The sequence below is a fragment of the Thermobia domestica genome, chromosome 12 (assembly GCF_964235325.1).
Source record: "Thermobia domestica chromosome 12, izTheDome1.hap1.1, whole genome shotgun sequence".
Taxonomy (NCBI): Eukaryota; Metazoa; Arthropoda; class Insecta; order Zygentoma; family Lepismatidae; genus Thermobia; species Thermobia domestica.
In genome coordinates this window covers 204,507,149-204,529,159 of record NC_137465.1, presented here as the reverse complement: position 1 = coordinate 204,529,159, position 22,011 = coordinate 204,507,149, and the positions used below count along the sequence as shown (strand labels likewise).

Genomic DNA, 22,011 nt, shown 5'->3' with positions numbered 1-22,011 from the left:
TTCGTTTCCATTTCACTTCGGAATATGTTTTCGTCATGTAGTCGTCAATACAAAATTTTATTTTTGGATATCATTGAGAGGATGTCAAAAATTTCGGTGTAATAAGCTATTCATGCCTTTGCTTACCTTTCATGTTTCCTGAATAGTCTTTTTCATTTTCGATTACTCTAAATAATTTCTTTAACAATTTTTCAAGAATCTCACTCACACAAAACCTTTAGCTCTAAAGCTATTGAGAAACACCGTGAGCGTGTGTTTTCTCGGGGTTCTCCCACTTTCTTCATTCCAACATTTCGTTAAATATTACCATCGTCTGCCTTAGTCTCAATTCATACTCAGGCCACGTTAGAGATTTCGTTATTTCATTTCGTTTGAATCCATTAAATCTGTGCATCGTGTGAAGTTCCTATATTTTTGAAAGAAAGAAAGAAAAAAATGTAATACAGATACTTTTGGTTTGAATAAGCCAACAAACTTTTGTTGTTTTCCTTATGAACAACAACAAAGGGTAAAGAATTTATATTAATTATAGCACTCTTAAAATAATGCATTACATTGTGTGCATTTTACTTTTTCCTTGACTTTTAAATCACAATTATGTGTATAGTAAAAGGGTATCCAGTTCTTCGCGCTTTGTTGCTGTTATTTTTCTTCGGCATTTTGAAGGTACATGTAATAATAAAACTATTTTGTTTCATAGGAGCCTAGTGTCATATCAAGTAAACTGTGCTTAAGTATTACAGTATCCGATAGGGGGCGCTATTCTCACAACATGACAGTGTTTCCAATTGGTAAGACATTTTTGTGATGGTAGCTATCGATTTCTTGGCAATTACATATTTCAAATTTAAGAATGAGAATGTTAAAATCCACAAATTAGTGACATTTGTGGGTTCCAAAGAACTTTATCAGAACGCCAGGACACAACCTCATAAAAAGGAAAAAATGCCCTGAAATACAGGAAGTATTCGAATCTTACTATTCTTTCATTTGCTCACGAAAGTAAAATTGTAGAATTTTGAGTGGAGAGGGACGGAAGATCGTCCGAATGCCTGACCAAAACATTGGTCGTCGTATAGAAATGTAAGGTAGGTTTTTACCTGTTGTTTCGTTTTGAACTGGAGAACTGTTCTCGAACAAGTAAGATAGAAATCAGTTTATTTTCGGTTGATAATTGGGTGATTAAAAGTTTTTTTTTTTTAAAGCTCATGAAGTATTGTACTCTACAAGACAGAAAAGAGGGGGAAGTATTATATAAAAGTGATTAGAGGCTTTCGAAATGTAGGCGTGAAGAAGAATTGAGAAAATTAGCTGGTTCAAACGAGAAAAGAACGAGGAGTTCCCGAAAAAAACAATATTAGACGTAATTGAAAAGAAGAGAAACTAGTTGGAATATCGTCTAAGAATAAACTATTCTAAACATCGTGATAAACATGATATGGTGGAGGAATAAAGAAAGTTGGAAGGGGCTAGAGTTGATGAACCATTAAAAAACGAATAATTGTTACGTTGATACTTAAAAGTTAGCTTAGGGACGTAATATTTGCGACCATCTCAGTTCCTAGCTTCTTAACTTCCTTGTAGTTATCATTTATTTCCGAAATTGTGCATATAACAGACTGCTGTTATAGAAATATTAGGACTTCCTCATTGCTGACGACGAGTTGCTGAGAATTCTGGCGACGTCTTTGAAGGACTATAAGTTTCACGCGATTACCTCTTGTGTACTAGTAGTAATTAGGTAGTTTGTTGCCTCTATTAAATTTCTATCCCACCTACATGTATACAAGGTCTGATCAAAAAGTACGGTGAATGTAGTTGCAGAGTGCCATCTATCGATGTTGTATCCATTTTAACTAGTAAGTCCGGTAGTCTAAATATTTGGTACAGTCATTGTGAAGTTTGTACGAGTTATGAAATGTTAGCTGGCTTCCAGAGGTGGAAGAGTGAGGACGTGTTAACAGTGTCTGTCGCGCGCCAACATTAAGTTTTGTTCTAAACTGAAAATAAAAAAAAAAAAAAAAAAAAGTGTCAGAGAAGCTCACAAAATATCAAAGTCAGTATATGGCGATAAAGCGGTGGTATTGAAGACTGGTAACAAGTAATATGAGCGATTTAAAAGCAGTAAGGAGTAAGTTGAAAACGAGCAACGATTGAGACGTCCTTCGACGTCACATACAAATGTGAAAACGTGCAAAAATGATTTGTCCGGACAGGCGAATGACTATTCGAGAGCTTTCCGAAGAACTGAACATTTCGTATGGGTCCGTGAAAAGCATTTTAACCGCCGGTTAAATGGGCAAATGGCTTCCTTCTTCACCACGAAAACGTGCCGTGCCATATCTTGCTTTCCAGATATAGCACCATGTAACTTCTGACTCCTTCCAAAAATTAAAATTTTGCTTAAAGGAAAATGTTTTGGCACCATTCCTAAAATTGAGAAGGCCACGATAGAGCAGCTGAACGCCCTTCCAGAAATGCTTCCAGTCATGGATTCAACGTTGGAACAAGTGCATTGCTAGCTAAGGATAGTACTTTGAAGGAGATTTAAATCAAATTCTTTGTAAGCTTATTACTTTGTTTCTAATAAAATTATTCACCGTATTTTTTGATCATACCTCGTATGCTAACAGAATTTGTGTAATCTCTTAACTTTTTAAAGCGCTTTCTGCTGATCTAGTGGCTTGTGCGTGTGCCTTTGGTGCTTGTGCTCTCGGAGGGGGAGAGAGAGGGAGAGAATTACAATCATTCTTTCTATTAATCATCCGTTTCTTGTAGCCTAAAGGGCATACCAGTGGGATGTTAAACTAAAAAGTTAATTTCTAACTAATTAAATTGTATAATCTATATCTATTTGAGATTTTCAGCTACTATAGTGAGTAATACGCAGTTCACTTAGATTTTATTTTCTCTTTTTTCTTTTCTTTTTTTCTACTATTGTTCTGTCTAAGAAGACCAGAGTTTGCTGAGAACGCCAGACGAAGAGACGGAAGAGCTTATTTCTTTGATACATATGGGCCGCGGTGACTCAGTGGTAGAGCGTTCACTTCTGGTGCATGGGGTCCTTGGTTCGATCCCAGCTCGCGCCAAGTGAACTTTGTGGTGCACAACCACCGTGTGCGTGGGTTTTCTCGCGGTTCTCCCGTTTCCTCTCACTTTCTTCATTCTACCATTTCCTTCATTTCTCATCATTCCCGTCTCCTTTAGCCTAGTCGACATAATCGTGGGACGTAAAACTGAAAGAATTAATTTCATTTTCTGTGATACATTGACTTTTATATAGCTATAGAAGAGCAGCAGATGAAATTGACAGATGTGCTTCTATAGAATTTGTGTTATTATGTTTATTTTTCCAAGTAGCACTTGGTTGTTATTACTATTAACTCGTTGTTATCTCTGCAATCAACGAGATAAAGTTATCTCATAGCCGATAACTGAGATACAGCACTAAAGACAACCAAATTAATTTTAGGTGACAAATGACAATGTATTGGAATCTGAAATACGAGCAAAAGTCGCTTATCGTAGCATCACGAAATGGGAAATGAAGTTTGTGAACTCTGATTAAAACTTGCATCGTTGAAGAATTTACTTAATTAATTCAGTGATAGTAAATCTGTTAAATTCTGATGTATGGAATAGTGCGTAATAGGAAATTGGTAATTGCGTTGAGTGTCCACTGCCGTGGTTCATAAAGTTAAATAAAGATCAGGGCTGCTATTGACGTCACTGATCGTGTATTTTTAATCAGGAAAATAAAGGGAAAAAGTAATGAAATTTTTTTATTAAAGACAACGACGCAAGTACGATGTGTGTGTGAATGGTCACCTATCTGTTTGAAGCGAAGTATACCCTGGTTGTTTAGCAGACGGACACTAAGTTATGCAGCGTCAAGGCAAAAGAAATGAAAGATTACTAATTGAATTAGACTGCACTCTCTCATCTTGGACTTTGCCCAGTTTTATTTGTTCTCGTCGTTTGTTGACCTAGCTTTTGTAGTTTCTCTTTTCCCCCTTTTTTTTTTTTTTTTTTTAATAAAGATGTTTCTTTTAATATTTCGTGGAATGTCTAAACGTGATAAGGTGTTGTTCCAATGAAATGAAAATAAGGAAGGTACCAAAATGTCCAGTGTACTAGAGTATCATTTGCTTAGTCTGTGAGGAAGATATCATTCCAGAAAACTCCTAAGTGGAGTTTCAATCAGTCTGCCTGTCGCCAGGTAGTGAGAGAAGAGATTTTAGTGTTATACTGCCCGATAATCAGACCCGTATTTGTATATTGTGCGCCCATGTGCTCTAAATAATTTGCCGCCCCCCGCACAAAATCTCCCCCCCCCCCCCGCAGAAAACGACCAATATTAGAGTTGAATTCATAGTTTTTGAGGTCGCTGAAATGAATACTGACAGTTTTAATCCAATTCAACTTCATGGTCATACTCCACTCCCCAGGGAGGCGGGCGAGATTTTAATAGTAATGGAAAACGACAGATACTAATGTTCAGTTAAGAGTTTTCGAAGTCGCTGAGTTTAACGGTATCCGTTTTCATGATATTCTAGTTCATCCTTACCCCTTTGGGTGGGTGTGAGAGAGGGTGACCTTTTAAAATAATCAGATTAGTTAACCAATTAATAACTATTGTAATTAGAGCGAATTAAACACATTAACGTATTTTCTCGCACTTGCGCGGGACTCTGCGGGTTGCTAGTTTTAAATGTTACTTTATTGTTAATCTTTCAAAAAACATTTCTCAGAGCAGCGATGCTCAGTGGTAGAACGTTCAGCTCTGGTACATGGGGTGTTTGGTTCCATCCCAGCTGCTGTCACGTGAGCTTTGTAGTGAACAAACACCATGCACGTGGATTTTCTCGGGGTTTTTCCATTTCCTCCCACTTTCTTCATTCATCATTTCATTTATCCTCATCATAACTGTCTCCTTTAGCATCGCTGGCATAATCGTGGGTCGTAAAACTTAAAGATTTCATTTCATTTCATTTTTAGAAAAATCCAAAATTTTGCCGTCCCTTTAATTCTGCCGCCCTGTGCTCGAGCACAGAATAGCACTTACCTAAATACAGGCCTGCCGATAATAAGTGGAAACTTCATGTATATGTTGTCAGTCTTTTACGATATGAATCTTTAAAAAAGCCGTCCCCCGCCAAGCCCCGTGCAGCTATTTTTATGAAACCAGTACGGTTATTGGCTCAGCTGTAGATCTTTCATGTCTGGTGCGTGGGATCTCTAGTTCGATCTGAGTTCGCGCCAAAAGGGCTTTTGTGATGGACAAACACCATGTACGTTGGTTTTCTCAGGGTTCCCCTATTTCCTCCCACTTCCTTTATTCCATCATTTAATTCATTTTTTATTATTACCGTCTCCTTTAGCCTACACAGCATAGCCGTGGAACGTAAAACTGAAATATTTCATTTTCGGACACATTATGATGAGGAAATCAGACCATCAGCTATTGAGGGCGTGGCAGAAGAAAATATACTTAGAGAAGAGATAGGATTATAATACATGGAGGAATCATGCCACTTAGTATGGAGGAAATGGTAGAAGGAAAAAATCTTAGAGAAGAGATAGGGTGTTTTGATACATTATGAGACATGGGGAAATCAGACTGTAAGGTATGGAGGGATGACATAAGAAAAAATACTTAGAGAAGAAAATCTTTTAGTTTAACGTCCCACGATTGTGCCCTTTCGGTCAAGGGAAACGGATGTGTAAGGCAAGTGAATAATGATGGAAGAATTCTTGGTGGAATGAAAATATAGGAGGAGACGGTAGTACGCCGAGAAAACCCATGGACACAATATTGGCCATCACAATTTTACTTGGCTGAGGATCGAACTAGAGATCTCGTGCACCAGAGGTAAACGCTCTACCACTGTGTCCCCTACTTAGAAAAGAAATAGGATGGTAGGATTATAAGACATGGAGGAGTCATGCTATTAGGTGTGGAGCGAATGACAGAAGGAAAAAATACTTAGAGAATAGATAAAACGATGGAATTATACGAGGAAGGATCAGAAACTGAGGTTACAAGGCCGATATTTCTGTAGTTTCATCAGTTATAGAGGAATGAAGAGTGTGCGGTAATTTTAATATATGGAGTTGGCAACTGAGCAGAGTTTCAGCCACCCGCCGTCTTTACGGCGCTACTTGTAGGTAAACACAAATGGCAACTCGTTTGGAAAACTAGTCGCGCGAAGAAGTCTGCTCAGTTATTTGATTCCTGTGGACGAAACATAAAACGCGGCTGAAATTCACCGGCAGCTAGTGGAGGTTTACGGAGAGTATAATATCTTGTCAGCATGTCGCAGAATGCTATCGAAAGTTTGCAGCTGGTAGAGAAAACGTCTCCGACGAGGAGTGCAATACGACTCAACAGCTGTTGAAGCAGTTGAGACATCATCAGCCACCCTTCCTACTGCCCGGATCTCGCTCCAAGCGACTATCAGCTGTTCCTACACTTAAAAAGCAACTAGGAGGTAGAGACGTGCACGGGCCGAACTTTTCGGCCCGAGTCCAATCCAGCCCGGACCCGAAAAGTTTTGGAGATTTTTGGCCCGGCCCGATGTTTTTTTTTTTTTTAATCTTGGCCCAAGCCCGGCCTGGGCCCGATAAATTTTAAGTTTCATTTTGTAACTTTTTACGGGCACACTTCTTCAACGTTTGCCTATCGTTTAATGAAACTCAATAATTATTGAAGAATTGCAATTAATCGACCCCAGCTCGGCCTGACCTGAAGAGAAATCAGTGTCGGCCCGCCCAAGCCCTGCCCGTGCAGGTCTCTACTAGGAGGCCGTCGCTTCGCTTCAGACGAGCAGATGAAACATTTCGTGACAACGTTGCTGAACACGCAATGATAGCATTTGTGCCAGGAGGAAATCTTCAAACATTTCCCACGATGCGACAAGTGCCTCAACTGATATGGAGACTATGTCGAAAAATAACCTAAGTATGTATTATCTGTTGACTGTATTGGTTGTATGAAATAATATATACACGTTTCACTGTAGGCTTTGTAACTTTACTTCCTGATAACTCCTCGTAAGATATTTAGAATTCATGCTGTTATACTGCTTGCAGACGATCCAAGAAAACTTGAACAAAACTCTTGTTCAAGACCATTCAGTACTAACGTTAGTTTTGTCTTGAATTCAATAGTTTCGTTCAAGAAATTTCGTTTCGGTCCTGTTCTAAACAATCTAATTCAAGAGCATTCAATAGCCAATCAGCGCTCGAGTTGAGTGCAGGAAAATACAAAACAAGTATGATGGCGTCGTGAGACAGAGCGTCAGTTGTTGAATAAATATATTTTCATTACTCTTTTCCATAATTATCTGATGTTCCAAGTGCGCAGTATAATAATTAAAGAAAGCAAATATCTGCGCAGGAAGATACTGTTATTATTTTTGTTGATAATATACATGATTTATATAGTTACATTGCTTGCATGCCCACAATTATTGTTAAATTTTGAGGCAATGAGAAGTATTAATTTGAGAATTTAATATACGAGAATATTGGGCGTAGATTAAGAAAAAGAGTCCATCAAATAGATATATATATATATAATATATAACTGACTTCTCTTGTTTCAATAAGACGTTTTGTACTGTTATTAATCTGGGATAATATCAAATAATAGCGTACAGATTGATAATATGCTCACAAACTAAAGTACCCTGGAAATGATTACATGTTATTCCATTGTAGTGTAATTATTTTATTACGAAATCCACACGTAGTATTTGAGAAGTTGTTTGTTAAGGTAGAAGTTGCTTTCATGCGTGCAGATTAATTTTACGAGGACTTTCCCGTAAGGTACAAATGCGCACCCTGACATGTATCACATAAAAAAAAAAAAAAAAAAATCTAAAATCGAGAATGCTATTTAACAGCATCAGGACAGGAGCATAGAAAGGGGCTCATGCAAGAGTACATCCATAGGGAACAGACGAGGTTATAGCTAAAGAAACATAAGAATAAGAATAAAGCATAAATAAGATAGTGCAACAAACCCTTAACATCGTATTCACTCATTTGAACTCAACTATAGCCCTTGTAATGATTTGATACTGATAACATTAAACTTCTAAACATAAAATACTGGTTTCCTACATTATACAGGCATGTTCCGACAGTGGAATTTATTATTATTGACAGTCCTCTTTCATACGCACTCTCACATTTTAACAGTAAAATTACTCTTTATTTGACGGGCTGTTCTTAACCAGTACTAAATACGGAATAGGTTTGTGAAGAAAGTCTGATGCAGATGGGCGGTAAGTCCAGTAGTTGAAAAAAAATATCATTACTTCCTTTTTTTTTTGTTTTGAGCCTTTTTTTAAATAAAAAAAAGTCTTCGATGTCACAGCAAAAACATCAGAAGGAAGTCTTTGCCTCGTGATACAATTTTAGGAAACAGTTCGATTTTTTTCTTTTTCAGTGTGATTGTTATCAGTTCGCCATTTGAAGAATCAGATTTTTACAAAGCTTAGTAGAGGGAACGATTTTATATCTAAGCAGCACTTTACTCTTTTAACGTAAGCCCATCTAACCCATATTTAATGTAAAATTGACAAAATACTTAGTGAAAATTTGATGGGCTTGCTACAGTCAAAATTGACAAAATACTTAGTGAAAATTCGATGGGCTTGTTATGAAATCAATTGACTTGTTTTTTAAATTATTTAATATAATCTATTAAATTCCAAGTGCCTGCAAAAAGGATATGCTAATAATATAACTATTCATGTGCAGGTCTGAACTAAATCAGTACGTAGTTTCGCTTTCATTTATTTTCATAGTTTCAGTTTCTTGTTTGTTACTCCCACCTATCAACAAGTATGTAAAATATGATTCAATACCTCTAGATCGTGTAAAAGTTGTTTCAAGATCATTCGAGATTCTTGTTCAAGTATCTTGAACAGTACTCCTTTGAACGTGTAAATTTGAGGTATTTCATTTCATTTCATTTCATTTCATTTAATGAAATGCCCAAGGTATTTAATGGTGTTGTTCAAGCTTTCTTTGATTGTCTACAAGCAGCATTAGATATGCGGCAATTGGCAGAAGGAAAAAAAAATACTTAGAGAAGAGAAAAGATGTTTGGATACATTACGAAACATGGAGGAATCGTGTTATGAGGTATAAGTAGCAAAAAGAAAAACTTAAAGAAGAAAGAGGATGATAGGATTACAAGACATGGAGGAGTCATGCTATTAATTGTGGAGGAAATGACAAAAGAAAAAAAAATATACTTGAGAGATATGATAAGTGGACACAGGCACGTAGCCAAGGATATCTGCACACTGCCCTATGCCTTTCACCCCTGATAAAGTGTTAAATATAATGCTCGAAGAGGGAAAAGGAGTTTGCTTTTGGAAATATTTGTTGTATGACCTGTATGAATAATAATAAGTAAATGATATAAAATATCATGAGCCGATCAGTACGGGACTGTATACCTACTTTTGGGCCACCCTGTATACGGACCAAATTATATAAGAGGCAGGGAAGAAAAATATATAAAAAGCCTGGTGGTTCAGAAAGGTGCGTCAAACCAACGTGAAGAGGATAAGAATAAGAACACAGTGTTTCTTCAAGAGTGATAGAGTTCAATTTTTACTGTTACTTGTTATCTGTACAAGTCACTTAAACTTAACCTGTCTTTTGTAATATCAATGAGTGTAGAATTCTTCTAAATTCCACGATCTTCAATACTCATAAAAGCTTCTTACTAGTTGTACGTCATCCAGTCACTAGTAGGCAGTGTTCGAAATGGGGAGAAAAAAAAAAAGCAGAGGCGATATGTTTTATTGTGATTCTGACTCGATATGCCAGCTATCTAAATGTTGAAATGCAGTGTGGGTATGTTGCCTAAAAGATTGAAGTTCTATTTACATAATGACTGAAAACCGTTGGAGAGCCTGTCTGTAGTAACGGGGGAAGTGGATATGAAGAGACTTTGATTTTCCGGCAACAAATTTCTGAAAAAATAAAACAATATCTCCTTATGTTGTATTATAAAGAAATATACAACAAAATGCTCAAAAACCGAATGAGGATATTAACAATTTCATGCGGGAAAACTCCCGGTCCCCCCACTCAACTGTGCGGTATTCCAGACCCCCGGAAGATCTACCCTCACAATCCCAAGCAATCCCTAAATCCGCTTAAACATGTTCAAAACACGGCATTTACATGTATTAATACAAGAAGACACACATATACATAACAAAGAAACAATTCAATATGGCACATCAGTATATCGGGTGTTGCAAAATAAGTGTTACAACTCTTGGGAGGTGACTCCTGCCACTGAGACAAGAAAAAAGTTCTCTTGAACTTTCGGCTATCGGACATACTTTCGGATCTACAAGGTGTCGAAAGCGTGGGAAAATGACTTTCGGACGCCAATAGTTCGGAAACTATCCAACGTAAAGAGGGCGGGTAAAAAATTCACTGAAGAAGTCATACCTGCTCTATTAAATTTTGCATGTTTCACAACCTTGCACGTGCAAGGGATTACCCAAAGGAACGTAGGGAGTCCCGGATAATCTGCCAAATGAAAATTGGTCTAAATTGATATGAATTGATAAGCTTTCTACCAGGTAATAATAATTCTTTTGTATTGAGTCGATATCTGGAACAAATACAAAATGACTGACACCTTCATGCCCGTTGTGTGTGGTTGCTTAATCGCCAGGTACGGATGCTGGCCAACAGTGACGTTCTGAGAATTAAGTGTAGCGAATTTTTACTCAAATGCTCTAGAAAGACATTTGCAGTGGCGACAGAGCACAATAGATGAAGCAGGGTATTCACATGTGTGGAAACACTTAACGAAAAAGCTCAGAAATGCACTCAGATAACGAATAGCAAGGTGTGTGTGAATTCACGAATATTTATTGTACGTATAAGAATGCATTTTATGTAAGAAAATTAGACAATGAATAGAAAATAGGAAATAATAAACGTAAAAGGTTTGTACTCGCTTCTATAGATTTTTATTACCAGATACTGGTCGTGGACACATTTCACAATTTTGAAAACGGTGTCGAAAGTTATATGCATTTAACGTATTAGCTATTTGCACGTACAGTGGATGTATTTACATATGTTAGCTTTTCCCATACATATGTATTAGAACTTGTTCCATGTTGTATAAGGTAACAAATGGTTTCCCACGTTTGCTGAGACTTTTTGAATTGAACAGGAAAACAGTGATTGTGAAAGAGTGAGGAAATCAACATTCATTGTGTTTAGAAGACGTCATTCAAATCAACAGAGAAATATAGATTTTCAGTAAAGCTTGATGATAGCCATTCATTTGTTAAACCAAAATGATACATGCCATTATTAAGAGGCCCCATCATGGCGAAATTAAAATACCGATAATTTTACAGTAATTATGTGATATTTTCAAATAGATCAAAGAAAGTAGAAAAGTGGAACAAGAGCTCGTTAGACAACATTATTTTACATGAGATACTGTTATCACGACTCACTTATCTACTTTCGATTTCCAGTCATTTAGAAAATCGGCATTTATTTTCGCGTTTCTAAATGGCTGCAAATGGAAAGCTACTAGGTGACCGTGATAACGGTACCTCATGGAAAATTGTGTAGCGCGGTCTTGTTCCACATTTCGATGATCTTTTATCTATTTAAAGATATCACATAATTACTGTAAAATTAGCGGTATTTTAATTTCGCAGCGATTAGGCCTCTTAAAGCCCAAGATGTATGTGAAAAATCAACGTATGCCATATTTTGCTTTTTACGATTTTCTGTGAGAGGAGTGGAGCGAAGGGACAAGGGGTCATAGGTATAGAGCGTATCTCTGATGCGAGTAGTCCTGCTTCGATCCCCATATAAATGCGTTTGTGATGGACATCTCGCCCGTAGGTTTTGTCTGACGTTCTTCCGTTTTCTCTCACATTATCACTGAACTAACTACTCGTAATCATTCATCTGTAAGAGAAGTTCTTTTCGATGTTTTCAAGTCATTAATTCGTTTGCTCTCTTTTACTTCTCCAGGCTAGCCTGAAAAACAGCAGTGTAGCGGAAGGTGATTGAATATATATTTTGAGGAAGTGAATTTCAGTAATCTCTGTATATTGAGAACTTGTGTGATTGTACGTTATTTGCTACATTTCGAAATTCGTTTCTTGAACAACTGAAAAAAAAAAAAAAAAAATGTGCGTTTCATATCACCACTATTAGAATTTGAAGTTACTAAAAGAAAAGAAAATAATTGCGCCAAATGTTTGAAAATATAGAGAATAGTATTTCGTATAGAGCAAGCAGGAGGAGTGATTTTAAAGAAAGTATTTTCCCAGATAACAGTGTCTGAATTTTTACATAATTTCCAACCAACTAAAAAATTATAATATGTGAAACAAGGTGGAAGCTCTGTATTTAATTGCTTATTAACTGTAATTCTGATTGGCAGATGCGAGGGAGGGTCAGAAACTAAGGTTACAAGACCGATATTTCTGGAGTATTGTCTGTTATAGAGGAATGAAGAGTGTCTGGTAATTTTAATACATGGAGTTGGCAACTGCGCAGTTTCAGTTACCTGCCACCTACGGTGCTAGTTGGAGGTAAACACAAATGGCGACTCGTTTGGAAAACTGGTGTCGTAGAGATGTCCGCTTGGTTATTCGTTTCTGTGGGCGAAACATGTAACCGCAGCTGAAATTCACCGGTTGCTGGTAGAGATTTACGGAGATATTGTAATGTCCTGTCAACATGTCAGAATGCTGTCGAAAGTTTGCAGCTGGTGGAGAAAATATTACCGACGAGGAGCACAGTGGCCGTCGCTGTTGAAGCAGTTTCGCTGGGACATCGTCGCCCACCCTCCCTACCACGCTTCAAGTGACTTTCACCTCTTCCCGGATTTGAAGGAGCACCTAGGAGACCGTTGCTTCGCTTCAGACGAGAAGGTGAAACACTTCGTGACAACGTGGGTGAACGCTCAAGGACAAGATCTTTACCAGGAGGGAATCTTCAAACTTATCCCACAATGCGACAAGTGCCTCAACCGATATGGAGACTATGTCGAAAAATAACCTAAGTATGTACTATCTGTTGACTGTATTGGTTGTATAAAATATATACAGTTTTACTACAGGCTTTGTAACCTTACTTTCTGATCACTCCTCGTATGTAATAGATAGGCAGAGTAATTACATTACTTTCGTATTCTAAATTATACTTTTCTGACTCTCTACATTGTACTTTTCTAACTCATTTATATTTGTTGTGTGTGTGTTTAATACTATTATAAATTGCAACTTTGCATGCTGCTGACAACGGTCTGTTTTGCCAGAAATACTGGGCTTTTGTTAAGTTCGAGTCGACTGTTTTCTTCTCAACCGGTGGGGACTAATCAAGCAAATTTCAACAACGTTTTGGGAAGTTGACTTTGAATAGTTATTTATTTACTTAAAATGTGATGTCATTTTACACTCGAAATACCAATGAAACTGAAATAAATCAGTAAAGTTATTGCCAGCCAAAGTGAAAATAGTGAAAATTCGTCAACAGTATTCAGCAAAATTACTGGTCATATGATTAATCCTAACATAATATTTGTTGATGGTGGACAACTCAATTACATAACTGGGCATGGTGGTTCAATAGTAGAGCGCCTACCTCCGGTGCGTGGGGTCCTTGTCCGTGTGTTTTCTGGGGGTACTCACTTTTCCTCACACATTGTCATTCCACTAATTCTTCCAGCATCGTTCACTTGCCTTAATCATCGTCTCCCGTGGTTTAAAGGGCATAATCGTGGAACGTTAAACTGAAAGATTTCTTTTTCAGTTACATAACTTGCAATTTGTGCATTAAAAAAAAAAAAAAAAAAAAAAAACGGTTTGCTCGGTAACATTTAGGAATGAATTACACAACTGTAATATAAGTAATACTTTGGCAAAATTTCATTTTATCTTCATTGGGATATTTTTTCAACTTAATATTCAAGTTATTTAAATTATAATATTTGTATTTTTCTTTCTTTGCAGATACATATCGTAACAGAATGAACGAAACCGGGAATTACAAAAGCCCTGGGATGGAGCGACAATATCTGATCAACCAACCAGCTCCTCGCAATGGCGCAGCACCCACCATCGGTAGAGGAGCAAGCGGTAAGTTGCTTTCTTTTCTTTCCGTTTCTGTTGCATTTCTGCTGAAGAATGTAACATTTCATGAAAATAACGGGGATATCCTTTCTACGCCCGCCAGCGATTTGAACGAAATCGTAGACTCTCACGTTGGGGGGCCCTGGTGACCTTCCTAATTACCACAGAGTCATGATTGATACATTATTGGAAAGCTTATGGAACACAGATTCCAACGAGATAACAATTGTGCAATTTCCGCCCTATTTGTAGTAGTAGTAGAAGAAGAAGAAGAGAAAAAGTCCTAAAAATATAAAAAAAATAGAATTTGGGGCCTTGGCAACCCTTGCGGTCACCCTACGCTGACAAAATGTTGCTAAGGTGTAGGCAACACACTTGTGGCAATAATCTGCAATACAAAACAAGATACAAATTAAGAACGAAATTCCTATAAAAACGCCCTGTATATCATTTTCGAAGAACTGTTACAGACCTTTACGTTGGTGGTTCTAGTGACCCTCCTAATTATAAATTTTACTCCTCTGGTGCTTGGGGTCCCGGGTTCAATCCCACCTCCCGCTAAGTGAACTTTGTGGTGGACAAACACCGTGTGCGTGGGTTTTCTCGGGGTTCTCCCGTTTCCTCCCACTTTCTTCATTCCACCATCTCATTCATTACTCATCGTCACCGTCTCCTTTAGCCTAACCGGCATAACCGTGGGACGTAAAACTCAAAGAATATAAATTTTACTGTACACATCATGTACAGCAACAAGAAATATGCTTCTAGACTATAATTCAGCGAAAATATGTCTTGTCTTATATGTAACCGTCCTGAAAAGTGTAATTTACGTTTAAAAAAAGGCCAGCTTTGCCCCCCCCTCCTCCCCCATGTAAGCAACAAGTACACATACCAAATATTACCATATAGTGGACTAATTCATTGTTTGACATACCAATTTTTATGAGTGTACCCCAAGGAAGGAAATGGTACCCGAAAAAGAAAAGATGCAAAGAAAAGGACCTCCCACATAAAATAAAACGCCTATCGGGGGAAATCTTCATCCCTCAGGAACACATTTATACCAAAATGATCTTCCTAGATTAATATGGGGTGAGCATTGTCGCAGGAGTTGCGTAGTGGACTTTGAAAAGGTTGAAGATAATAAAGCTCAGTGATAAAAGTTGAGTGTCATCTCTGTTTTCATTCTTTTTTGAGGATTTTTGCTAAGCTAAGCTTATCCCTTTCTGCGTAAAAATCTTAAAAACAATGAAGAATACCAAAAATGTAGAAAATGAGCTAGAGACCATCTACAAAACGGTATAAAATAACGTATTTCAAAACCTTTTCTTATGGAGCAGAAATTTGGGTAGGTAGTTTTTGAGGTCATATTTCTTGAGCATCCAAATTTATACACTTGTGAAAAGTCTTGAATGCAATTATTATTTCATTTTACAGTGTTTAATACATGCCATCAAGGCCACTGTATTTTTTTTATACTCTTCCTTGTTTTTAAGTTATTGACTAAAATTGGAAAAAAAATGTAGGGTAAACTTAAGAGCCTGCCATACAAAAAATAATACGAAATTTACCATTTTTCTTTTGCTTGTTTTTCATAAGTGAAAGGAGGTAATGAAATGGAACTTACCATAATCATAGATAATGTTATTCTACAACAGGAAATATGAACCTGAAGAATTTTCAGTGTTGCAATCCATGGAAATTACAGTGTTGCCAGAATAACATTTCCGCAAAATTTAAGTTAAGGCAGCGACTAGAGGAACGAACTCAACTGCATTTGATTACGTATCATGTGGTTTTGGAATCCTATGAACTATTTTTTAAATAATAGTTGTATTTACTTTGTAATAAACAAAATAGTTTCAACATACAGTCATTAAAATTAAATAGTAGTATTATTTAAAAAGTAGTTCACAGTATTCCAAAACAACATGATACGTAATCAAATGCAATTGCGTTCGTTTCCCAAGTCGCTGTCTTAGCTTACAAGGAACTCTAGGTATCTATCAGAGCCCGATTTTCATGAAACTTTGTATATGCAGAGAGTACCTCGGGAAACTCGCACAGCCAAAATTGTAGCTGCAGAGTCCAAGACGTTGGGGCACTAGGGCCCGAGAAAGATCAAAAGTGGAACCTCAGTACATTAAGGACATGGTGAGAAAATCCACGTTTTTCTTTAAAACTAATCATTGTAACGACACGAAATGAGCATACATGGATACAAGATGGTCGATATGATCTGTTAAAAGTTATAAAAAGAATATCCGCCATCTTGAAAGAGGCCATGTTGAAACTGGTGCGATTGGTGCAAATGAGAATAGGGCCACCCGATGCATTAATTTGAACGTAAATAGCCACAAATACCTGTTGGTGAAATCTGTTGTGGGATTACATTATTCCTGTGCTTCTGGTAGAGTGGTTTAGGTACAAGATGAGCAAAGTGTATCTTATGACACTCGAGCAGATGCAGATTATGGAGCGCTGTGAGTGGGATCAGTGGAACTAGAAAACCGAGCGAAATATAATTTTAGCACTACATCATTTGTGTCAGAGTCAACATGTAATTGGTGGGATGTGCTGGTATGACGGGTTCAATCTTCATAATAATATCATGGTTGACATTAACTTGTAACTTTTTATTAGACTTAAATTAATTCGAACAGAAATCAGAACGTCATATCAGTCCACCTATAGCGCTCCATACCCTCCATCTGCTCGAGTGTCATAGGATACAATTTGCTTATCTTGTACCTAAACCACTCTACCAGAAGAACAGGAATAATATAATCCCACAACAGACTTCACCAACAGGTTTTTGTGGATATTTACGTTCAAATTAATGCATCGGGTGACCCTCTTCTCATTTGCACCAATCGCATCAGTTTCAACATGGCCTCTTTTCAAGATGGCGGATATTCTTTTTATAACTTTTAACAGATCATATCGACCATCTTGTATCCATGTATGCTCATTTCATGTCGTTACAATGATTAGTTTTAAAGAAAAACGTGCATTTTCTCACCATGTCCTTAATGTACTGAGGTTCCACTTTTGATCTTTCTCGGGCCCTAGTGCCCCAACGTCTTGGACTCTGCAGCTACAAATTTGGTTGTGCGAGTTTCCCAAGGTACTCTATCTATATACAAAGTTTCATGAAAATCGGGCTCTGATAGATACCTAGGGTTCCTTGTTAGACAGGGCTCCCATTCGTCCTGGAAATCCTGCAAAACCTGGAAATATTTTTAAATTGATTTGTCCCGGAAACATCCTGGAAATGTCCTTGAAAATGCATTTCTGTCCTTGAAAGTTACAGAAATACTGAATGTCAGATTTTTCATAATTATAATGAAGATTTTAATTTCTGTTATAATGAAGATTTAGCTATTCCTGTGTTTGTGCTGAATAATAATTTGTGATGATCCTGCATATGTGGATGGTTGGTGGGCTTTTTTTCTCCCAACACGGTGGCTGGGTGAGAGAACTTCTCTCTTCTTCTTTCATCTACTAGTCTGTCAACCCATTCTTGGATGCTGTTTTCACTAGCACGATCCTCCAGAAACTGTGCTTTGTACCAGTATCAATCCTCCGTAATCAGTCTATTTTGGCAGCAGTACTTACTTTTTAGAAAAAAATTAATATGAATGCTACTTGTGAGAAGTCAAAAACAAGAGGAAAGAGGTAAGTGAAAATGTACAGCAACTTCAGAGAAAGAAAATGAAATTGATGAAAACAAGTAAAGCTTTGGAAACTGAAGCAAACCAGCTTGCACATGAAGCAGAGCAGAAGTCTTGCTTTACTTTATTGACAAAGTCAAATGCTATCCATAGGGCATCTTCGCTAAGGAAGAAAGAAATTCTGTCCATAAGTGAGGAATTCACACAACTCCATACTCAGTTGAAAAACTTGTTATTCCATTTTCCCCCCCTAATTAAATCTGTCATACTGTCAGGCAATGAAGATGCCATGTACGAAAAATAAATTTTTGTTGTTTGTAAATTTGTTCGGTGCACAATTAAATTATGTAGAAAGAATGAAAATACATGTGCTGGATGTGCGTGGATCGGGTGTCTATAAGGGGAGTTGGGAGGCCACCAAAATAAGAAAAAGCAACACATTACGCTCCGCTTTGTGTATTTAATTATTATGTATTAATACTGTTCTTGCGTTAATATTCACTGCATAAGCTATTTTACTTTTCATTTCACCGTTGAGAATTTTGAACGTATAGTTGCAATCTTATTGTACCATCCTGTGTCGAAGTCCTAAAAAATTGATGATTTGTCCTGGAACTTTTTGAGAAAGAGGGTGGAAACCCTGCTTAGATTTTGGTTGAATTGTTACTCTGGCAACACTGAAAATTCTTCAGGTTCATATTTTCTATTGTAGAATAACATTATCTATGATTGTGATAAGTTGCATTTCATTATCTCCTTCCACTTATGAATAAACAAGCAAAAGAAAAATGGTAAATTTTGTATTATTTTTAGTATGTCAGGCTCGTAAGCATATCTTCCCATTACTTTTCTGTAGTTTCCATTAATTTCTGTATATGTCCTTCTAAACTCTTATTATACCAAAGATCTTTCAGTGATTACCGTGCTTTTTTTTTTTTTTTTTCATCATTCATCATTACAAACTTTATATCTCACGTATCCATCTTGTAAGTTAATATTCTAACCCATTCTTTTTGATTATACTTCCTCACAGAATTAGGGCTACTTCGCTCTCTTTCTGCAGTGTCTATTCCTCGTGCTTCTCAGAGATCATATTATTTTGTAATAGATCGGCGTCACCGTCGAATTTAATTGGCTTAGTCGAATGAAAGACGATTAGCTATGAAAGACACAATGCAATAGGGTCTAGATCAGGCATGTCCAAACCATTGTTCGTGGTTTGAAGGAAATCTCCCTATTGTAGGGAAATTTCGTAGGTAAATTTAGCAAAAAAGGAATTTTTCTGTTAAACATGAAAATCTAGGGAAATTTTCGCGCTGGCTGATTGACCGATATAAGTGCTAAAATTTTTCTTTGTTCTTCAGAAATAAACAGATACAATAGCAATAGTTTATGTGTGTGTCTGTTCAAAGTTGCATAGTTTGCACTCGTTCTTCAGAAATAAACAGATACAATAGCAATAGTTTATGTGTGTGTCTGTTCAAAGTAGCATAGTTTGCACTCGTTGTTGGCTGGGTTTTGATAAAGATTTTTTTGGCAAAGAAAAAAAGTGACAGAAAAAGTTCAAGAAAATGAAAAGCAAATGAATAAAACAAATGTGGTTCGCACTTCCTTTTATATAGCTAAATTAAAGTCATCACATAACTTTTGTCATTAAGAATTGGACACTTAAGAAACTATGGAAAATTTAATAATAAAAGGGAAAAATTAAGTGAATTGAGGGAAATTTTCTTAAGGAAACCTACGAACACTGGTCCAAACTCGCGATTATGGCCCTCGTACTCAATTATAGTGAGCCAGAGGCTGTGCCATTAGCGAGCTCGAGTCCATTAAGGTTAGTGAGTACGAACGATTGCAAGCCCCATTCTAGATAGCGAGTGCGAACTTAACGAGGTTCATGAGCGCGAGCCTCATTTTGAGAGTAGCGACCCAGAACTCGAAAAGTGCAAATGTGAGTCTAATTAAGATTAATGAACGCGAATCCCATTAAGGATAATGAGTCTGAGCCATCTCTGGTCTGTATTATGTTATTAATTAGAAAATTACGGAGATAACTCAATATTAGACTTCAGCTAGCGTACTCATTGCTGCGTTGAAATAAAGACTAAATACACAACTTGTTATGTCATGTGTTTGGTAAAAATGATAGTAAAAGTTAAATATTACTATTGTGGGCTGATTTGGATTTAAACGGCATCGGAAATGTCACGGTTCATCTTAGCGGCCCCAAAAACTGTAGATTCGACACTAATATCAGTTATTTTCGATCATTTTTATATATCTTCCCCCTCCCTCAAGTTGCGGGGCTGAATTTGAATTTAAACGGCATCGGAAGTGTTATTGTTCATTTTAACGACCCCGAAAGCTATGGACTCGACATTAATATCGGTCATTTTTAAATATCTCCTACCTACCCCTACCCTAAGTTGCACCGTCAGAGTGAAGTGATAAAAACGCTCACAGGCTCGAACCTCATCTATGTCAAATTTGATCCACATCAGTCTCGTGATTCACGAGTTATTAAGTTTTATTTATTTTATTGAGCTGAGCGAGCGAAGCTCTTATACTCGGGTTAGCCGTTTGGTTGTCCGCGAACTCCTCCTAGACCGTTTGGCCGATCTCAACCAAACTTAGCACGCTGATAGAGTATGTCGTGCTGAGTGACAACATAGGTCGAAATAAAAAATCCGATGTACCATCGAGGAATAATGACCGAAAAACGCTTCCTCCTAGACCGTTTGGCCGATCTCAACCAAACTTAGCACGCTGATAGAGTATGTCGTGCTGAGTGAGAACATAGGTCGAAATCAAAAATCCGATGTACCATCGAGGAATAATCACCGAAAAACGCTTCCATAGACTTAACATGGGGAAAAGTTTTCACGTGATTTTTTTGTCAACAATTAAAATCTGCACGTGATTTTCAAAAATTCCGGCGAAGCCCTTTTATTTTTTTAGCGTAAAAATTTACAATTTTAATCACAATTTAAAAACAAATTAACGATTTTTTAAACTTTTTTTTTTTAGCCGGAACAAAAGGTCAAGACGAAGAATTGTGCGATTGTTATGAAAAATACTGATTGTTTTAAAAAGTCACAATAATTGATTACGTTGCTTAAGCTCGCTCAGCTCATTTCATTGCAATCGAGTATATCCATTGCATTCCTAGTATATATATATATATATATATATATATATATCCTCAATCTCCCCTCTATTTGTACCATCAGAGTGAAATAATAATAAAAAGCTCCCAGGCGCGAACCTCATCTATATTGAAAATTTGATCGAGATCGGTCGGGTGGTTCAAGCGGTGTGAAGTCATAAACATATTCATTTTGATTTTTATGTATATAGGTTATACAACATATTTTGACTGAAACCGAGTGATTAATGCACACAGCGTCGGGTTGAATGTCCGGTGATAGCCAAAGAAGTTCTTATTTTGATCCAACAACTTGTGACAATTCTAAGCTTTCTGAAGTAAGGAATAGGCGAACTCCAGTGTGGAGAGCCAGAAATATCGACAGTGGGAGCCATGATGCTGAACACTCATTCCGATCAGTTTATGTTCTATATGGACTGTATTTGCGAGTTCCTTCATTCTTTTTACCACCTACTTTCAGAACTAAATACTTTGAGCCATGTTTCAGCTGATTTTATATGAATTCCTAGATACATATTGGACAAACACAATCGTCCCAGATATATGTAAGGATACGATTACACTCTGCCGAAATAAGTGCTGTCTTCGTATTTGACTAGTACCGGGTTTGATTCTGGTCTCTCGATGCCGGCAAGATGTCAAATAACAATTCCTGTTCTCATGAACAAGATACATGTAAATCCAGACGTGCTACAACTGGTGAACCCCAAGAGTCAGTTTTTCACTCCTGCAGCCGGTTCAGAGATTCTTTTGTTTGTAGTAGTAGTAGTAGAGGTAATGGTAGTAGTGCTAACAAGAAAATACGCAAAATAAACTTCATGCAAATTGACAAGGAATGGTACTCGTAGAGGTCAACTGTTGGGAGTGGCGTGTTTGTATAAGAGATGTGACATGCAAGTTTCCATATTGATTCAAAAGAATTACTAGAGAAATGAAAAAGTTTTAGTAGCGTCTTTCCTTATACACGTATTGGGATGTAAAAACAAGGAGCAGTGGGCAGCATATTTTCTGT

At 37.1% G+C, this 22,011-nt stretch overlaps 1 protein-coding gene across 1 annotated transcript in view; it reads left to right on the top strand.

Annotated features, from left to right (window-relative positions):
• LOC145666957 (equilibrative nucleoside transporter 1-like) overlaps positions 1-22,011 on the top strand; it is a 213,940-nt gene that overhangs the window by 14,651 nt on the left and 177,278 nt on the right. The window contains exon 2 of the mRNA XM_081734585.1: positions 14,040-14,165. Coding sequence (XP_081590711.1) covers positions 14,057-14,165 — 109 coding nt within the window. The 5' untranslated portion in view covers positions 14,040-14,056. The remainder of the gene's footprint in view (positions 1-14,039; positions 14,166-22,011) is intronic.